Source organism: Hyla sarda, chromosome 1, assembly GCF_029499605.1.
Source record: "Hyla sarda isolate aHylSar1 chromosome 1, aHylSar1.hap1, whole genome shotgun sequence".
Classification (NCBI taxonomy): Eukaryota; Metazoa; Chordata; class Amphibia; order Anura; family Hylidae; genus Hyla; species Hyla sarda.
Genome location: NC_079189.1, coordinates 327,176,058 through 327,191,369, shown reverse-complemented (window position 1 = coordinate 327,191,369; position 15,312 = coordinate 327,176,058). Strand labels below are relative to the sequence as shown.

Sequence of the window (15,312 nt, the reverse complement as noted above, 5' to 3'; positions counted from 1 at the left end):
GGCAAGAGTCTCTGGGGCAGAGAGAGGATAAATTCTGCCCCGGGGTGGAGTAGTGCCCGGGAGGAGGTCGATAGGGCAATCATAAGGCCTGTGAGGAGGTAGAGTCTCAGCTTGTTTTTTGCAGAAAACATCCGCGAAGTCCATATAGGCCTTAGGGAGACCGGTTACTGGAGGAACCACAGAGTTACGGCAAGGGTTACTGGGAACCGGTTTTAGACAGTTCTTGGAACAAGAGGACCCCCAACTCTTGATCTCCCCAGTGGACCAATCCAGGGTTGGGGAATGAAGTTGAAGCCAGGGAAGTCCAAGGAGAATTTCCGAGGTGCAATTGGGGAGGACCAAAAGTTCAATCCTCTCATGATGAGATCCGATGCTCATAAGAAGGGGCTCCGTGCGGAAACGTATGGTACAGTCCAATCTTTCATTATTTACACAATTGATGTAGAGGGGTCTGGCGAGACTGGTCACGGGGATGTTGAACCTGTTGACGAGAGAGGCCAAAATAAAATTTCCTGCAGATCCAGAGTCCAAGAAGGCCACTGTAGAGAAGGAGAAGGCAGAGGCAGACATCCGCACAGGCACAGTAAGACGTGGAGAAGCAGAGTAGACATCAAGGACTGTCTCACTTTTGTGCGGAGTCAGCGTACGTTTTTCCAGGCGGGGAGGACGGATAGGACAATCCCTCAGGAAGTGTTCGGTACTAGCACAGTACAGGCAGAGGTTCTCCATACGGCGTCGTGTCCTCTCTTGAGGTGTCAGGCGAGACCGGTCGACCTGCATAGCCTCCACGGCGGGAGGCACAGGAACAGATTGCAGGGGACCAGAGGAGAGAGGAGCCGAGGAGAAGAAACGCCTCGTGCGAACAGAGTCCATATCTTGGCGGAGTTCCTGACGCCTTTCGGAAAAACGCATGTCAATGCGAGTGGCTAGGTGAATAAGTTCATGTAGATTAGCAGGAATTTCTCGTGCGGCCAGAACATCTTTAATGTTGCTGGATAGGCCTTTTTTGAAGGTCGCGCAGAGGGCCTCATTATTCCAGGACAATTCTGAAGCAAGAGTACGGAATTGTACGGCATACTCGCCAACGGAAGAATTACCCTGGACCAGGTTCAACAGGGCAGTCTCAGCAGAAGAGGCTCGGGCAGGTTCCTCAAAGACACTTCGGATTTCCGAGAAGAAGGAGTGTACAGAGGCAGTGACGGGGTCATTGCGGTCCCAGAGCGGTGTGGCCCATGACAGGGCTTTTCCGGACAGAAGGCTGACTACGAAAGCCACCTTAGACCTTTCAGTGGGAAACAGGTCCGACATCATCTCCAGATGCAGGGAACATTGGGAAAGAAAGCCACGGCAAAACTTAGAGTCCCCATCAAATTTATCCGGCAAGGATAAGCGTATCCCAGGAGCGGCCACTCGCTGCGGAGGAGGTGCAGGAGCTGGCGGAGGAGATGACTGCTGAAGCTGTGGTAGTAACTGTTGTAGCATAACGGTCAGTTGAGACAGCTGTTGGCCTTGTTGCGCTATCTGTTGTGACTGCTGGGCGACCACCGTGGTGAGGTCAGCGACAACTGGCAGAGGAACTTCAGCGGGATCCATGGCCGGATCTACTGTCACGATGCCGGCTGGCAGGTAGTGGATCCTCTGTGCCAGAGAGGGATTGGCGTGGACCGTGCTAGTTGACCGGTTCTAAGCCACTACTGGTTTTCACCAGAGCCCGCCGCAAAGCGGGATGGTCTTGCTGCGGCGGTAGTGACCAGGTCGTATCCACTAGCAACGGCTCACCTCTCTGGCTGCTGAAGATAGGCGCGGTACAAGGGAGTAGGCAGAAGCAAGGTCGGACGTAGCAGAAGGTCGGGGCAGGCAGCAAGGATCGTAGTCAGGGGCAACGGCAGAAGGTCTGGAACACAGGCTAGGAACACACAAGGAACGCTTTCACTGGCACAATGGCAACAAGATCCGGCAAGGGAGTGCAGGGGAAGTGAGGTGATATAGGGAAGTGCACAGGTGAACACACTAATTGGAACCACTGCGCCAATCAGCGGCGCAGTGGCCCTTTAAATCGCAGAGACCCGGCGCGCGCGCGCCCTAGGGAGCGGGGCCGCGCGCGCCGGGACAGAACAGTCGGAGAGCGAGTCAGGTAGGGGAGCCGGGGTGCGCATCGCGAGCGGGCGCTACCCGCATCGCGAATCGCACCCCGGCTGGCAGCGGAATCGCAGCGCCCCGGGTCAGAGGACGTGACCGGAGCGCTGCAGCGGGGGGAGTGAAGCGAGCGCTCCGGGGAGGAGCGGGGACCCGGAGCGCTCGGCGTAACAATAAGTAGGGTATAATTTTAACCATATGGACCTACAGAATAATGATAAGGTGTCATTTTTACCGAAAAATGTAATGCGTAGAAATGGAAGCCCCCAAAAGTTACAAAATTGCGTTTTTTTTTTTTTCAATTTCGGCGCACAATGATTTTTTTTACATTTCGCCGTAGATTTTTGGGTAAAATGACTGATGTCACTGCAAAGTAGAATTGGTGGCGCAAAAAATAAAAGGTGCAAAATTGAAAGGGGTATGATTTTTAAAAGGCGAGGAGGAAAAAACGAAAGTGCAAAAACGGAAAAACCCATGGTCCTTAAGGGGTTAATGCATTGTGCTTTATTTCTACCCATCCCCCCTCCGCCATTATCCCTCTCACCCCTCCATCTTAATGCCTTGTGCTTTATTTCTCCCCATCCCCCTTCCGCCATTATCCCTCTCCCCCTCCATCTTAATTATTAAGATGGAGGGGGAGAGGGATTATGGTGGAGGGAGGTGGGATGGGAAGAAATAAAGCACAAGGCATTAAGATGGAGGGGGAGAGGGATAATGGCGGAGAGGGGATGGGGAGAAATAAAGCAAAGGCATTAAGATGGAGGGGGAGAGGGATAATAGCGGAGGGGGGATGGTGAGAAAAAAAAGCACAAGGCATTAAGATGGAGGGGGGAGAGGGATAATGGCGGAGAGGGGATGTGGAGAAATAAAGCACAATGCATTAAGATGGAGGGGAAAGAGGGATAATGGAAAAGGGGATCAGAGGAAGGGGGGATAATGGTGGCACAAGGGGATTAATATGGAGGGGGGATGATTAATCCCCTTGTGCCATTGTCCCCTCTCCCTCTGATCCCCTTTTCCATTATCCCTCTCCCCCCTCCATCTTAATGCCTTGTGCTTTATTTCTCCCCATCCCCCCTCCGCTATTATCCCTCTCCCCCTCCATCTTAATTATTAAGATGGAGGGAGGAGAGGCATAATGGCGGAGGGGGGATGGGGAGAAATAAAGCACAAGGCATTAAGATGAAGGGGGGGGAGGGATAATGGCGCAGTTGGGATGGGGAGAAATAAAGCACAATGCATTAAGTCTTAATGCATTGTGCTTTATTTCTCCCCATCCCCCCTCTGCCATTCTCCCTCTCCCCCTCCATCTTAATGCCTTGTGCTCAAACCTCCCCTTCCTCCTCCTGACCTCCTCCATGCCTTGTGCTCAACCCCCCCCCCCTCTATCTTAATGCCTTCCCTCCATCCCATACGCTTATTTTTAACTTCAAAACTTTTTTTTACTTTACCGGGGTCCGGGCCTCCTGCGGTCCCGTTGCCTGCTCCTTCATGCAGTGCTCGGCGGGGCCGCACGTTTGGTGGGGCCACACTGATGTGTGACGTCCTCCTGCACTGTGCAGCACCTCCACTTAATGTCAGGGAGGTCACACGTCTCCCTGGCAACAACGCAGCTCACTTACAGTAGCCGCGGACGCAGCTCAGGCCGCGCTACTGTACAGGGAGCTGCCGCGGGAATAAAGACACATGCCTGCGTGGCACCTGACGTGGCACGTGATTCCACTGCTCTTAAAGCGGCACCGCCGGCCACTGTCCTCTGCTTGCGACCGGACATCCTGTGCTGCAGGCCAGCACACAAAGGGTCCCAACCCCGTCTGTCACTGTGTTAGTACTGCCGGCCGCTATCCATAAAGCAGTGGCAACGGCCGGCTACTAGTTCTGCCTCAGAGCTGCAGATTCAGGGCAGTCGGACAGCCTGGCCCACCGGGCAAATGCCCAGTCTGCCCAATGGCCAATCCGGGCCTGCTTGGCACTAAGATTAAAACTTGTGCCTAACTTAGGCACAAGCTTTCACAATACAACAGCTTTGTGACAGGTTTCCTATGATGGAGTCTTTAAGAGTGCTAGACAGCAAATCCCAGGTAGTGATGTTCACTTTTTCATATGGGAACTTAGACATTGATGACATTGTGACTGTAGTGAGGACATTAGGCTGGCATACAAGATATTAAAGGGTTACTCCAGTGGAAATTTTGTTTTTAATCAGCTGGTTATAGAAACAGATTTATAAATTACTTCTATTAAAAATCTTAATCCTCCCAGTACTTATCAGCTGCTGTATACTACAGAGGAAGTTGTACAGTTATTTTCTGTCTGACCACAGTACTCATTGCTGACACCTCTGTCCATGTCAGGAAGAGGAGAGGTTTGCTATGGGGATTTGCTCCTACTCTGGACAGTTCCTGACATGGACAAAGGTGTCATCAGAGAGCACTGTGGTCAAACAGAAAATAACTATAAAACTTCCTCTGTAGTATACAGCAGCTGATAAGTACTGGAAGGATTAAGATTTTTAAATAAAAGTAATTTACAAATCTGTTAAAAATTTTTGGCACCAGTTGATTTGAAAAAAAATATATATATATATATTGTTTTCCACTGGAGTACCCCTTTAAGGCTGGCATGGGAGAGATGGATTAAAAAAGCAGGCAGCCTGGGCAGCAAACTTTGCAAAAGCATAGCTGGAACAAGGTGAAAGAGGAACAAGGTGAATAGTTGTTCATGTTATGGCATTGTTATTTTAATTAGCATTTCATTTATACAATGCTGCAGGTACAGAGTATCTTGTCTATCTATAAGTACCAACAACACACCCTGTACACTTCACCTAAGGTGCCCCGGGTGTTCTTAGAAGCAATGCCCAACCCTTTTACAGTTAAAAACTATTTCCAATGAGCCACCCTGCGACCTCACTTGTGTTTTTCTCCGCAAATGACCTAGGTTGATGGTAATTTTATGGGATTCTCCCTTTTTAAATCTATTCCCCATAGATACATTTAAACTGTGCTTAAATTCCATACAAATTGCCTGACTTTCAAATCCGTAGTAGATGTATGTATTTTTTTTATGTGACTGCTTTAATGAGATTTAGATTTAGAAAATACTTACTGTAATATTTCCCCATTAACTCTTTTTAAAGTCATATAAAGATTCATATAAAACAGCCCTCTAATGTTGAAGAAGCTCCATGCATACACATAGCTTATTATCTGCAAGATTGTCTTACCCTGTAATTGTAAGGGGAGTTTTAAATCAACATAATGTGTATGGAATTACCCTATGCTGATAAAAGTGCGGTATATTTTTAAAGCTAAATCCTGTGGGTTTTGTATAGTTAGATTAGACATTTTAGCTTAGAGGAAATTTCCATTTTTTCCAGTTATTTGTAGATGACTATGAAGCACCTTCATACAGGCAACTGATAATGTTTATTAAAGTGTACCTCCGATTATAAGCAGCTTTTCATGAATCTAGTAAAAGCAAGAATAACAAACTTTTTCATAAACAGTAGTTTATAGAAAAATGTCTGTTGTCGAAAAAGGAAATTCAGGATATTTAAAATGTAAATGTCATTATAAATATTTTTATATTGGAAAATATAAGTAATTTTAAACAATTTATTTTATAAGCCTATTCTTGTTTCTTCTATATAAAAACAGTTGCTAAACAGGACCCTTCCCCTTTTGATGTAAAGCGCTGTTGCTATGCACTGTCTATAAACAGTAATAGATTACGGCAGTAAAAGGGTTTCACTGTTGGTTTGCTGCCCCCAGTGTTCAATAGGTGTATATTGCTTTACCAGATGCCATATCCAATGCCAAAAGAAAGAGAACATTAAGTATCACATAGGGTAAAGCTATTAAGAGGCAGAGAGAGAGAGCAACAAGAACAATCTACTATTGCCAGTAGCCAGCTGTGCACGGGCAGTGGCAGGGAATGATAGAGCCATGCCTTAGTCTGATGCTTCAGTCTATCTGCTGAGTATTGGCAATAGAAGGCTGTTCCGGTGCACTCTGTCAATCTTTGAATAGCCTTACCTTATACCGTTACCAATGCTCTTTGTCTCTAGCATTGGGTGCAGAATCTGGTAAAAAATATAGACCTATGGAGCATGTGGAGCTCAAGACGATAGTTCAGCTCTCCTACTGCCCATATACCACTGTGTATAGACTTTAGAATAGACCATTGGGAACAGGGAAAGTGGTTGTTGCTTTGAATACATGCAGTTAAGAATCAGCTCACAATTTTTAAAGAAGTTCTGTAGTGAAATATAACTCATCCCCTATCCGAAGGATAGGGGATAAGTTATAGATTGTGGGGGGACCCCCGCAATCTCCTGAACAGGGCCCTGGCAGTCTGCTGAAAGCGGGCGTGCCGACCCCCACATGGAGCGGCGGCCGACAGGCCCCCTCCATGTATCCCATAGAGATACATGGAGGGGGGTGTCCGCCGCGGCTTCCTGATGGGGTCAGAACGGTCACTTCCAGCAGACTGCCGGGGCCCCGTTCAGGAGATCAGGTCCCCCCGCGATCTATAAGTTATCCCCTATCCTTTGGATAAGGGATGAATTATACTTCCCTACAGAACTACTTTAAAAGTTTTGAGCTGATTCTTGAAGCAAACAACATATTAACTGCATGTATTCAAAGCAACAACCGCTTGCCCTATTCCCACTGGTCTATTCTAAAGTGCTGTATCTATGCACTGTCCATACACTGTAGTGGTATACCGGCAGTAGGAGAGCTGCACTATCGGCTTGAGCTCCACATGCTCCATAAGTCTATATTTCTTTACCAGATGCTGCACCCAATGCTAGAGGCAAAGAGCATTTTGTACGGTATAAGGTAAAGCTATTTAAAGATTGACCGGGAACCAGGAACAGTCTTCTATTGCCAATACCCCTAATGGCCTATCATTCCCTGCTACTGCCCGCGCACAGCTGACTACTGGCAATAGTAGATTGTTCTTGTTGCTCTCTCTCTCTGCCTCTTAAGAGTTTTACCCTATGCGGTACTCAATGTTCTCTTTCTCTTTTCAGACCCCCCCTGCGATCTATAACTTATTCCGTATGCTTTGGATAGAGGCTAAGTTATATTTCACTGCACTACTCCTTTAAGAATGTACACGAGACTGATACAGTAGCTGAGAGATTGTTATTTATTATGTTCACTCAGGAGAATTCATAGTTTATCTATCTAAACACTCCTTGTAGATAGGCCAAGATGTTGTAATATACATTGTGCCCTGTTTAATATATAAGACCACGGCCAAAAAGCTGTTATCACTCGGAAGTCTGCTAGGCCCTTAAAGGAATTTCTTCTTGATACTGTCATCGTAGCATGTTCCAGAGCTATGTAGAGAGAAGGTCCAAACATCTAAAGACATACTCATCAACAGTGTACAGTGCCTACAATCACTCATTCTGATTTGTCTGCAAGCTTAGTTCATGAGCCACATATGTGTAATATAATTTATTGACTCAGAAGTCTCCATCAGTTCCTCTGCTTCTCAGTCTGATTTCAATGGAGCCTGAATAGGAGACGTGGTCTTTTTTTCACTTGTTTTACTTGGAATGCAGAGATCAGCAACAATTCTTATATTGTTCAGGAAACACATATTCGCCTCATTTGTGTCTCCTGCTTTCTGTAAAATAATGCATTACTGGTATTTCTAGAAAAGTGATTAATTTGTTATTTTTATAGTCCTAGCAGCATGTTGTGCAGCTGAGCCTGCCAGGCTAATGGCTTCTGGCTTCTGAAAGATTTAATTCTGAAATGGCATTTCAGGAATCATTATCCCTGCATGCAGTATTACTAGTAGGAGGAAGCCCTGAGCCGGTGCTGCGTTACAAGTGGTGAAGCTTCCATGCCAGGTGATACTACAGCTTAATTAGAAAACTGGAAAGACCAATACAAGAGACAAATACTCCGAAAATGTAAGGATTTACATAATAAACTTCATAAATAATCCACTGGGCATCAAAAGGACACAACCAGGGTGAAGGCAAATATACTGTACACTTAACAGTCTCTAAACAATCATAGAAACACTATGTATCAATGCAATAGACCCAGGTCTCTAGCATAATTGCTTCGACAAAAATGGAATGACATATTCATTTTTTCAAGAGAGTGTGTCAATATTTAAAGGTTGCCATATACCTAGAGAAAAAAGGGATTGCTAGTCAGAGCAGAATTCATGGATAGTAAGTATGCATATACTCATCTAGTTATTTATTTATTTATATGTAGATTACATAGGGTGTACGTAAAAACTCATTTTGAGGTTAAGGTAGCAAACAACCACTGATTAGTGTGTTAACCTGTCAAAAACTGTAGTTCAGTCCTAAAATGTGTTGTTGTACATATACATTTTGTGAGCTTAGTGTAATAAAAAGAGTTCCTTTAATCAGGAACTCCGGTGGACAAACCCTCTGCTCCTTTAGAATATTGCAAATATTGCCTGAATATAGATCCTAGTTGAGGAAAGTTTGTCAGTGACTCATCTATTGCTACAGGACTTCTTAGGTCTTGTGTTCTGATTGCACAAACCCCAAAGGTCTGAGAAATAAAGAGTATAATGTTGTTACACTATGAAGAACTATATATTTTTTAACTGGAATATTAAAAGTTTTTCCAATGAAAGAAATTAAGTGCAGTGAATGCAATTATATTAACTATATTAATTATAGTGAAGATAAATACGACTTTAGTAGACAGTCATTTAAGGTCAATTTAAAGAAGTAGTTCTGGTCAGCCTATTGAGAACCAATGGCCTTGTCAAACGCAAGGCCTGAGTGTAAGATCGATCCATATGTATGTTAATTGTGTATGTGTGTCATATCTAGTACAAGGCCTGAATGAGAATTCACTCATTTTGTATTTTATTATGTACTAGCTGAGTACCCGGCGTTGCCCGGTTTTTCCTTCCTCATCCTTGTTGTGGAGGAAAGTCAACAAAGGAGGAAGCTTTTGACTTCAAATCCCATCCCCATATATTGTTGTCATATCCCAACCCCATATCCTGTCCTCATATCCCGTCATCATACCCCGACCTCCTATCCTGTCCTCCTATCCCGTCCTCCTATCCCGACCTCCTATCCCGACCTCCTATCCCGTCCTCCTATCTCAACCTCCTATCCCGTCTTTCTATCCCGTCCTCCTATCTCAACCTCCTATCCCATCCTCCTATCCCGTCCTCCTATCTCGACCTCCTATCCCGTCCTCCTATCTCAACACCCTATCCTGTCCTCCTATCTCCACCTCCTATGCCGACCTCCTATCCCGACCTCCTATCTCAACCTCCTATCCCTTCCTCCTATCTCGACCTCCTATCCCAGCCTCCTATCCTGACCTCCTATCCCGACCTCCTATCTCAACCTCCCATCCCAGCCTCCTAGCCTCATATCCCGACCTCATATCTCCACCTCCTATCTCCACCTCCTATCCCGTCCTCACATCTCGTCCTCACATCCCGTCCTCATATCCCGTCCTCATATCCCGTCCTCCTATCCCGACCATCCCGTCCTCCTATCTTGACCTCCTATCTCGACCTCCTATCTCGACCTCCCATCCCGTCCTCATATCCCGACCTGTAATATGTGTACCAGGTATTGAAATATCTCCAGACGTACAGAAGTTATGTGAGAACATACATTTCCCATTGATTTGCATGAGACTTTAAACAAAAACCCTGACCCTCACAAATGTGGGTAGTTAAGGGTTAAATTAACTATCCTATATTTTAAATGGACATATAAGTAACATGTAACCGAGTATTATAGAAATATCTCCAGCCGTTTGGAAGTTATGCAGTAACATATATTTTCCATAGACTTGTATGGGACTTTAAACATAAACCCTGCTCCTGGCAAATGGGGGTGAGTAAGGGTTAAATCACCTATCCTATGTTTGTTGCTGACATATAAGTAACATGTGTGCCAAGTTTCATTTTAATATCTTTAGCCGTTTGGAAGTTTTTGGGGAACATGCATACACACACACACACGTTGACTTTTATATATATAGATGTGTAATGTACAGTTGTATTCTGAACTGTACAGTAACCTTTTGAGCCAAGGCCGGACACAACATATCTCTGGCCCGCTCATAAAAACCAGGCCATAAAACTAAGGATGAAATATAATTTCCAGACCTGGACCATTGGAGAGATTTTAGGTGATTCGGAGGTAAGGCTTCTTTCACACTGGCGTTAGTGCACAGCAGTATGACGGCCGCCGGGAGAGCCGGGCAGAATAGCAATAGAAAAATTACTGCATGTGCTGTCTTTTTCTACCGCTATTTAAAACGGCACCCGGTGGCCCCCATAACAGTAAATTGGAGCTGCCGGGACCCGTTTTTTACAGTTGCTCCTCATCATGAAAACGGCAGTTGAAGTCAGAAAAAAAAAAAAGACTTTGACATCTGTTCTTGACTGGGAGCAATGGCAGTGTGAAAGGGACCTAAGTCACATAGGCCTAAACTCTGGAGGACATATGGTCCAGCACCTACCTGATCAACCCAGGAGGAGGGGAGGAGGTTTAACCCTATGAATTTAGCTATACAATATAGATGCTGAAGGGATTTCTTTGTTCCAAACTTTTATGCACCAATAATCATATGTAAGGACTCCTGTGTTTATCCAGTTTAGTTTCCTGAATTGTCTTGTTGCACCCTTTATTATCTTTTTGTAACCTATATGTCATTTGTTTCTGTATTTTTGTTCATAGCATTGTGAAATCTTTTTTCAGATGAAATGTTTAATATATCAATTCAGAACAAATTTACAAAAAGGGTTATTTAGTGGCTTGCTGGGAATAAAAGCAGGTACCCAGATGTCTGATGGCATTACCCTTGCACTTACATACTCTCTACAGTGTCTCATCTGGACTAATAGGGTGTGATCGTGACAGGCATATTCCAAACAGACCTCAGATTCTTAATTATGAGGATTCTGATTTTTCAATGCTTTTCAAAACCTGAAGATAAGGGGATAGTTTGAGAATTCCTTTTGCCCCTATTTTGCCTCTGTCATGCAGTTCATCACTGTAGTATAAACCTTCTGGGTATTGGTTTTCTAACCCTTTTGAAAACCATTTTTTTTATTGCTAAAATACTAAAATATTGAAATTAGATGCTGAGATTTTATTTCCAGATGATAATATAATTCCAATTTATTGACTCTTTCTGGGCTTCATAAAGTAGTATTGATTACAGAATCAGACTTGATCTGTCACATTCCAGGCTGTAAGGTAGAGCTTTCTGAGGTCTGGATGGAATAGATCATTCTTAAAGTGTACCTGTCGTCAACGAAAACCTTTTATATAATGTAGATAATACCACTATATGTATATTTGTAATATACATTGATTAAAAAATGTGTATATTTTTGTCCCTACACCTATTATCTGTGTGTCTCTGGAAGGAGTCCAAATACAGGAAGTATGGGTGGACAAGCAGGGCTTTGTACACTGAGGACAATCAGAGCTCTGTGCCATGAGGCTCTATGACACGCTCCAGACTCACACAACAGGATAATTGACAAGCCAGGAACCCTGCACAGACCCCTGCTTGTCCAGCCCTCACTTCCTGTATTTGGACTCCTACCGGAGACACACAGGCAATAGCTGCAGGGACAGCATTTTTTCACCCAAAAATATAAAAAAATTTTTACCAGTGTATATTACAAATGTGCATATAATGGTATTATCTACATTATATTAAACATTTTTGTTGACAACAGATACACTTTAAGCAACAGTGCATCAGTAAAGGAAACCAGGCCTTGCATGGTTGATATGGAGAGGTGTTAATCACTCTGGCATATTTGATGAAGATCGTCTGTAGGACATGCTAAAATGAGAACTGGTGACAAACAGGATAAGTTTCGGTGAAAAGTGTCCTGTTTGATTTGAAGGATATGCAATAAAGCTTCTTTTTCCTGAATATAATTGGTGAGTGCTGGGACTTTATTTACACTGTTTCTTGACTTGATCCACCATGTGCACCACCTTCAATGGAAGTGCCATCCAATTTATATACTAATCTCTCCAAAGCTAACTTAAGTGAAATATTAAAGGGGTTGTTTCAGCAAAGTTGGTAAAAAAAAAAAAATCAGATGTGTACAACATACATATTTTGCAAAGGAGCATAAACATTCTGTTTTTTGGTGAATAAACTTACATTCCTGTACTGTTCTTCCCCAACATGGATCTGATCAATTCCTGGTTTCCTCTCTGAACTGCGGCTGCGCTCACACTTTCCCACAATCCCTCTTGCTTGCATGAGCAGTGGAGACTAAGCAAGTACTTCCTGGACAGACTAGAAGATTGCTATTAAACCAAGCATAACTGTGAGCAGCAGGTTATAAAAGAAAGGGGGATTACAAAATATAAAAATTTACCAATTTCCAAATATTAACCTTCCCCTTGTGTGCACATTATGGCCTTTTTTTGAATTATGAATAACCTGAATAGCCTGTTATAGTATTTTTTTTCTCAAATTTTTCCCATATTTCTTAAAACAGCCTGTCCGTCTGGAACGTACAAACCTGATGGTAAACCTGGAGGAGTCAGCACTTGTATCTCCTGTCCTGATCCAAACCACACATCTCCACCAGGCAGCACATCCGTAGACGACTGTGTATGTAAAGAGGGATATGAAGAAGAAGGTCAAATCTGCAAAGGTAAGGGTAACCATTCTATTTGTGTGGACTTGATGCCCTAAACATACAATATTAGGATAGGTTTAACCTGTTAAAGACGGAGGGCGTCCCTGTATGCCCTGCGCCCGCTCCCCTGCTATTACACGGGCTCACGGGCTGACCCTGTGTCATAGCCGATTGGTTCCCGTGGCCGCGAGGACCCTTGTCTAATTCCGCCAGGACCCTTGTCTAATGCCGGGCATCACCGATTGAGGTGATGCCCTGCATTAACCCCTTAGACGCGGCGATCAATGGTGTATAATTTTAAAAATTCCAAAGTACAAAATTGACCAAGACGCAAAAATGAGCCCTCATATAGTCCCGTATGTGGAAAAATAAAAAAGTTACAGGGGTAGGAAGATTACAATTTTAAACATACTAATTTTGGTGCATGTAGTTATAATTTTTTTTTTTATAGGTAGTATAATAAAATAAACAAGGAAAAATCCAGCGCTTGACAGATTAAATAAAATCTGAAACTTTATTGTCTTCTTTAAAAGTTGCAGTTAACAAACATGTACAATGAGGAAGGGCTCAAGCTTGACGCGTTTCGTGGTGTCCTACTTTTTCTAAAGCATACTGCCAGCGTTATGCACAATGTTAAAATAGAGTACATCTAACAAACTGATGGAAATCAGCTGAAAGCACACAATTAGAACAATGAATAACATGGGTGCATCACTACTCATGAAGCAAAGGGTTAATATTAACCCCTAAGGTAACAAATGTTGCAGAAAAAAAATGGAGATATAAACAAATGAAAAATAGATGTAATTTACACAAAATCTCAGAATATACATAACGTATCATGATGTACATATAATAATATCAGAGTTATTTATTAGCTGGAACACAAAACGTATAGAGAGACCAACATGCAAATATATCAGTGTGAACAACGACCTAAAAACCAGTCTCTTGACATATGCAAAGGGTGTGTTCAGTGGGTCCAAAGTTTTACATCAATAGGTGAGGATTAAATCATGAGGTAAATTAAGTCCATCTGGCTGTCTACTCCCCAAAATAAAAATCTAGAAGCTCTCTCTGTTTCTATGAAAATGTATTCTCGTTCTGTTTGCGCTTATCTGGTGTTTTTTTTGTTTTTGTTTTTTTTTGCAAGAGATTAGATCCGGTCGATTCAGGGACAGAGCTCTAATCTTGGCATATTCAATGTTCTGTTTATAATAACCCTGTTGGAAAAGGTGATCAGTAAGTTTTTTAGCTTCATTATTAAATGTGTCTACATCAGAACATTTCCTTCTTAGTCTATGAAATTCTCCATAGGGGATATTATTAGTGACATGTGTAGGATGACATGATTTTTTCAACAGAATTGTGTTGCCAACTATATGTTTTCTGTAGGGTTTAACCACTACAAATCCATCTTGGCTGGTGAGAATCATGTCAAGAGATGGAATTTTATTAGGTCCATAACATGACGTGAAACTCAAATTCATAGCATTATGATTTAGGTGCTCATCCCTTCCTCCTTTCCAAATCACTACCAAATCATCAGTGTAACGCCGTACTCAGTGCAAATCTTCAATAAATGGATTGGATAAAGTAAATATATGTTTTTCTTCAAAAACGGACTTAAAAATATTTGCAAACAAGGGTGAATAGTTCTCCCCCATGGAGGCCCCACTCGTTTGCAAATAGAATTGTCCGTCAAACACAAAAAAATAGTTGGTAAGTAAAAATTCCACAGCCATAAACAAAACATCTTTCAGTGAAGGAGAATATGTACTGTAGTGATCAATAAAAGTATCGTAGTGCAGACAAACCCTCGGGCAGTGACATAACACGTACCCCACTTAAACTCGTCAGTCCAGGATACAGTGTCGAGAATACCTAAAAGATGTTTAGTGTCCCTGATAAATGACGGGGTGATTTTAGTTAGGGGTTGCAGATATCCATCCACCCACTCACCTAATTCTTCACCATGCGAATCTATAACCGCCACAATAGGACGGGGGGGGGGGGACCCCTTGTGCACCTTAGGCAACGTATGGAAAATAGGAGTGACTGGGTGGTCCACATATAAATACTCAGCAGTTCTCTGATCTAAGACCCCCATAGCCTGACCTTCATTTAACAAGCATTTCATTTTATTTTGAATGGCATTGGTGTGATCAGAGGTGAGTTCCCTATATGTGGTCACATCATTAAGTAACTCCTCATTCATTTTTTTTTATATAAACCTGCATTAAATAAAACCACTGATCCACCTTTGTCTGCGCTGTGCACCACAAAATCGTGGTTACTGCGCAGCGCAGACAAAGCAGAACTTTCAGCTTCTGTTAAATTGTTGTTCACACTTTGCGTTTTACGTTGAGAAGTTTCTCTATGCAAATTAACCAAATCCTGCTCCACTAATTCCTGAAACCTATCCAATGCCTCACATCTGAGGCAATTGGATAGAATCCAGGATTACGTTTGGAAAAGTTAGCAGGAGTTACATCAGAACAAGGTAAG

General features: G+C 43.3%; 1 protein-coding gene across 6 annotated transcripts in view; it reads left to right on the top strand.

The window, feature by feature from the left end:
* SVEP1 (sushi, von Willebrand factor type A, EGF and pentraxin domain containing 1) overlaps window positions 1-15,312 on the top strand; it is a 401,736-nt gene that overhangs the window by 122,302 nt on the left and 264,122 nt on the right. For all 6 annotated transcript variants that reach the window (XM_056519354.1, XM_056519345.1, XM_056519336.1 and 3 more), the window contains one exon: window positions 12,661-12,819. In XM_056519354.1, the coding sequence (XP_056375329.1) occupies window positions 12,661-12,819 (159 nt within the window). The remainder of the gene's footprint in view (window positions 1-12,660; window positions 12,820-15,312) is intronic.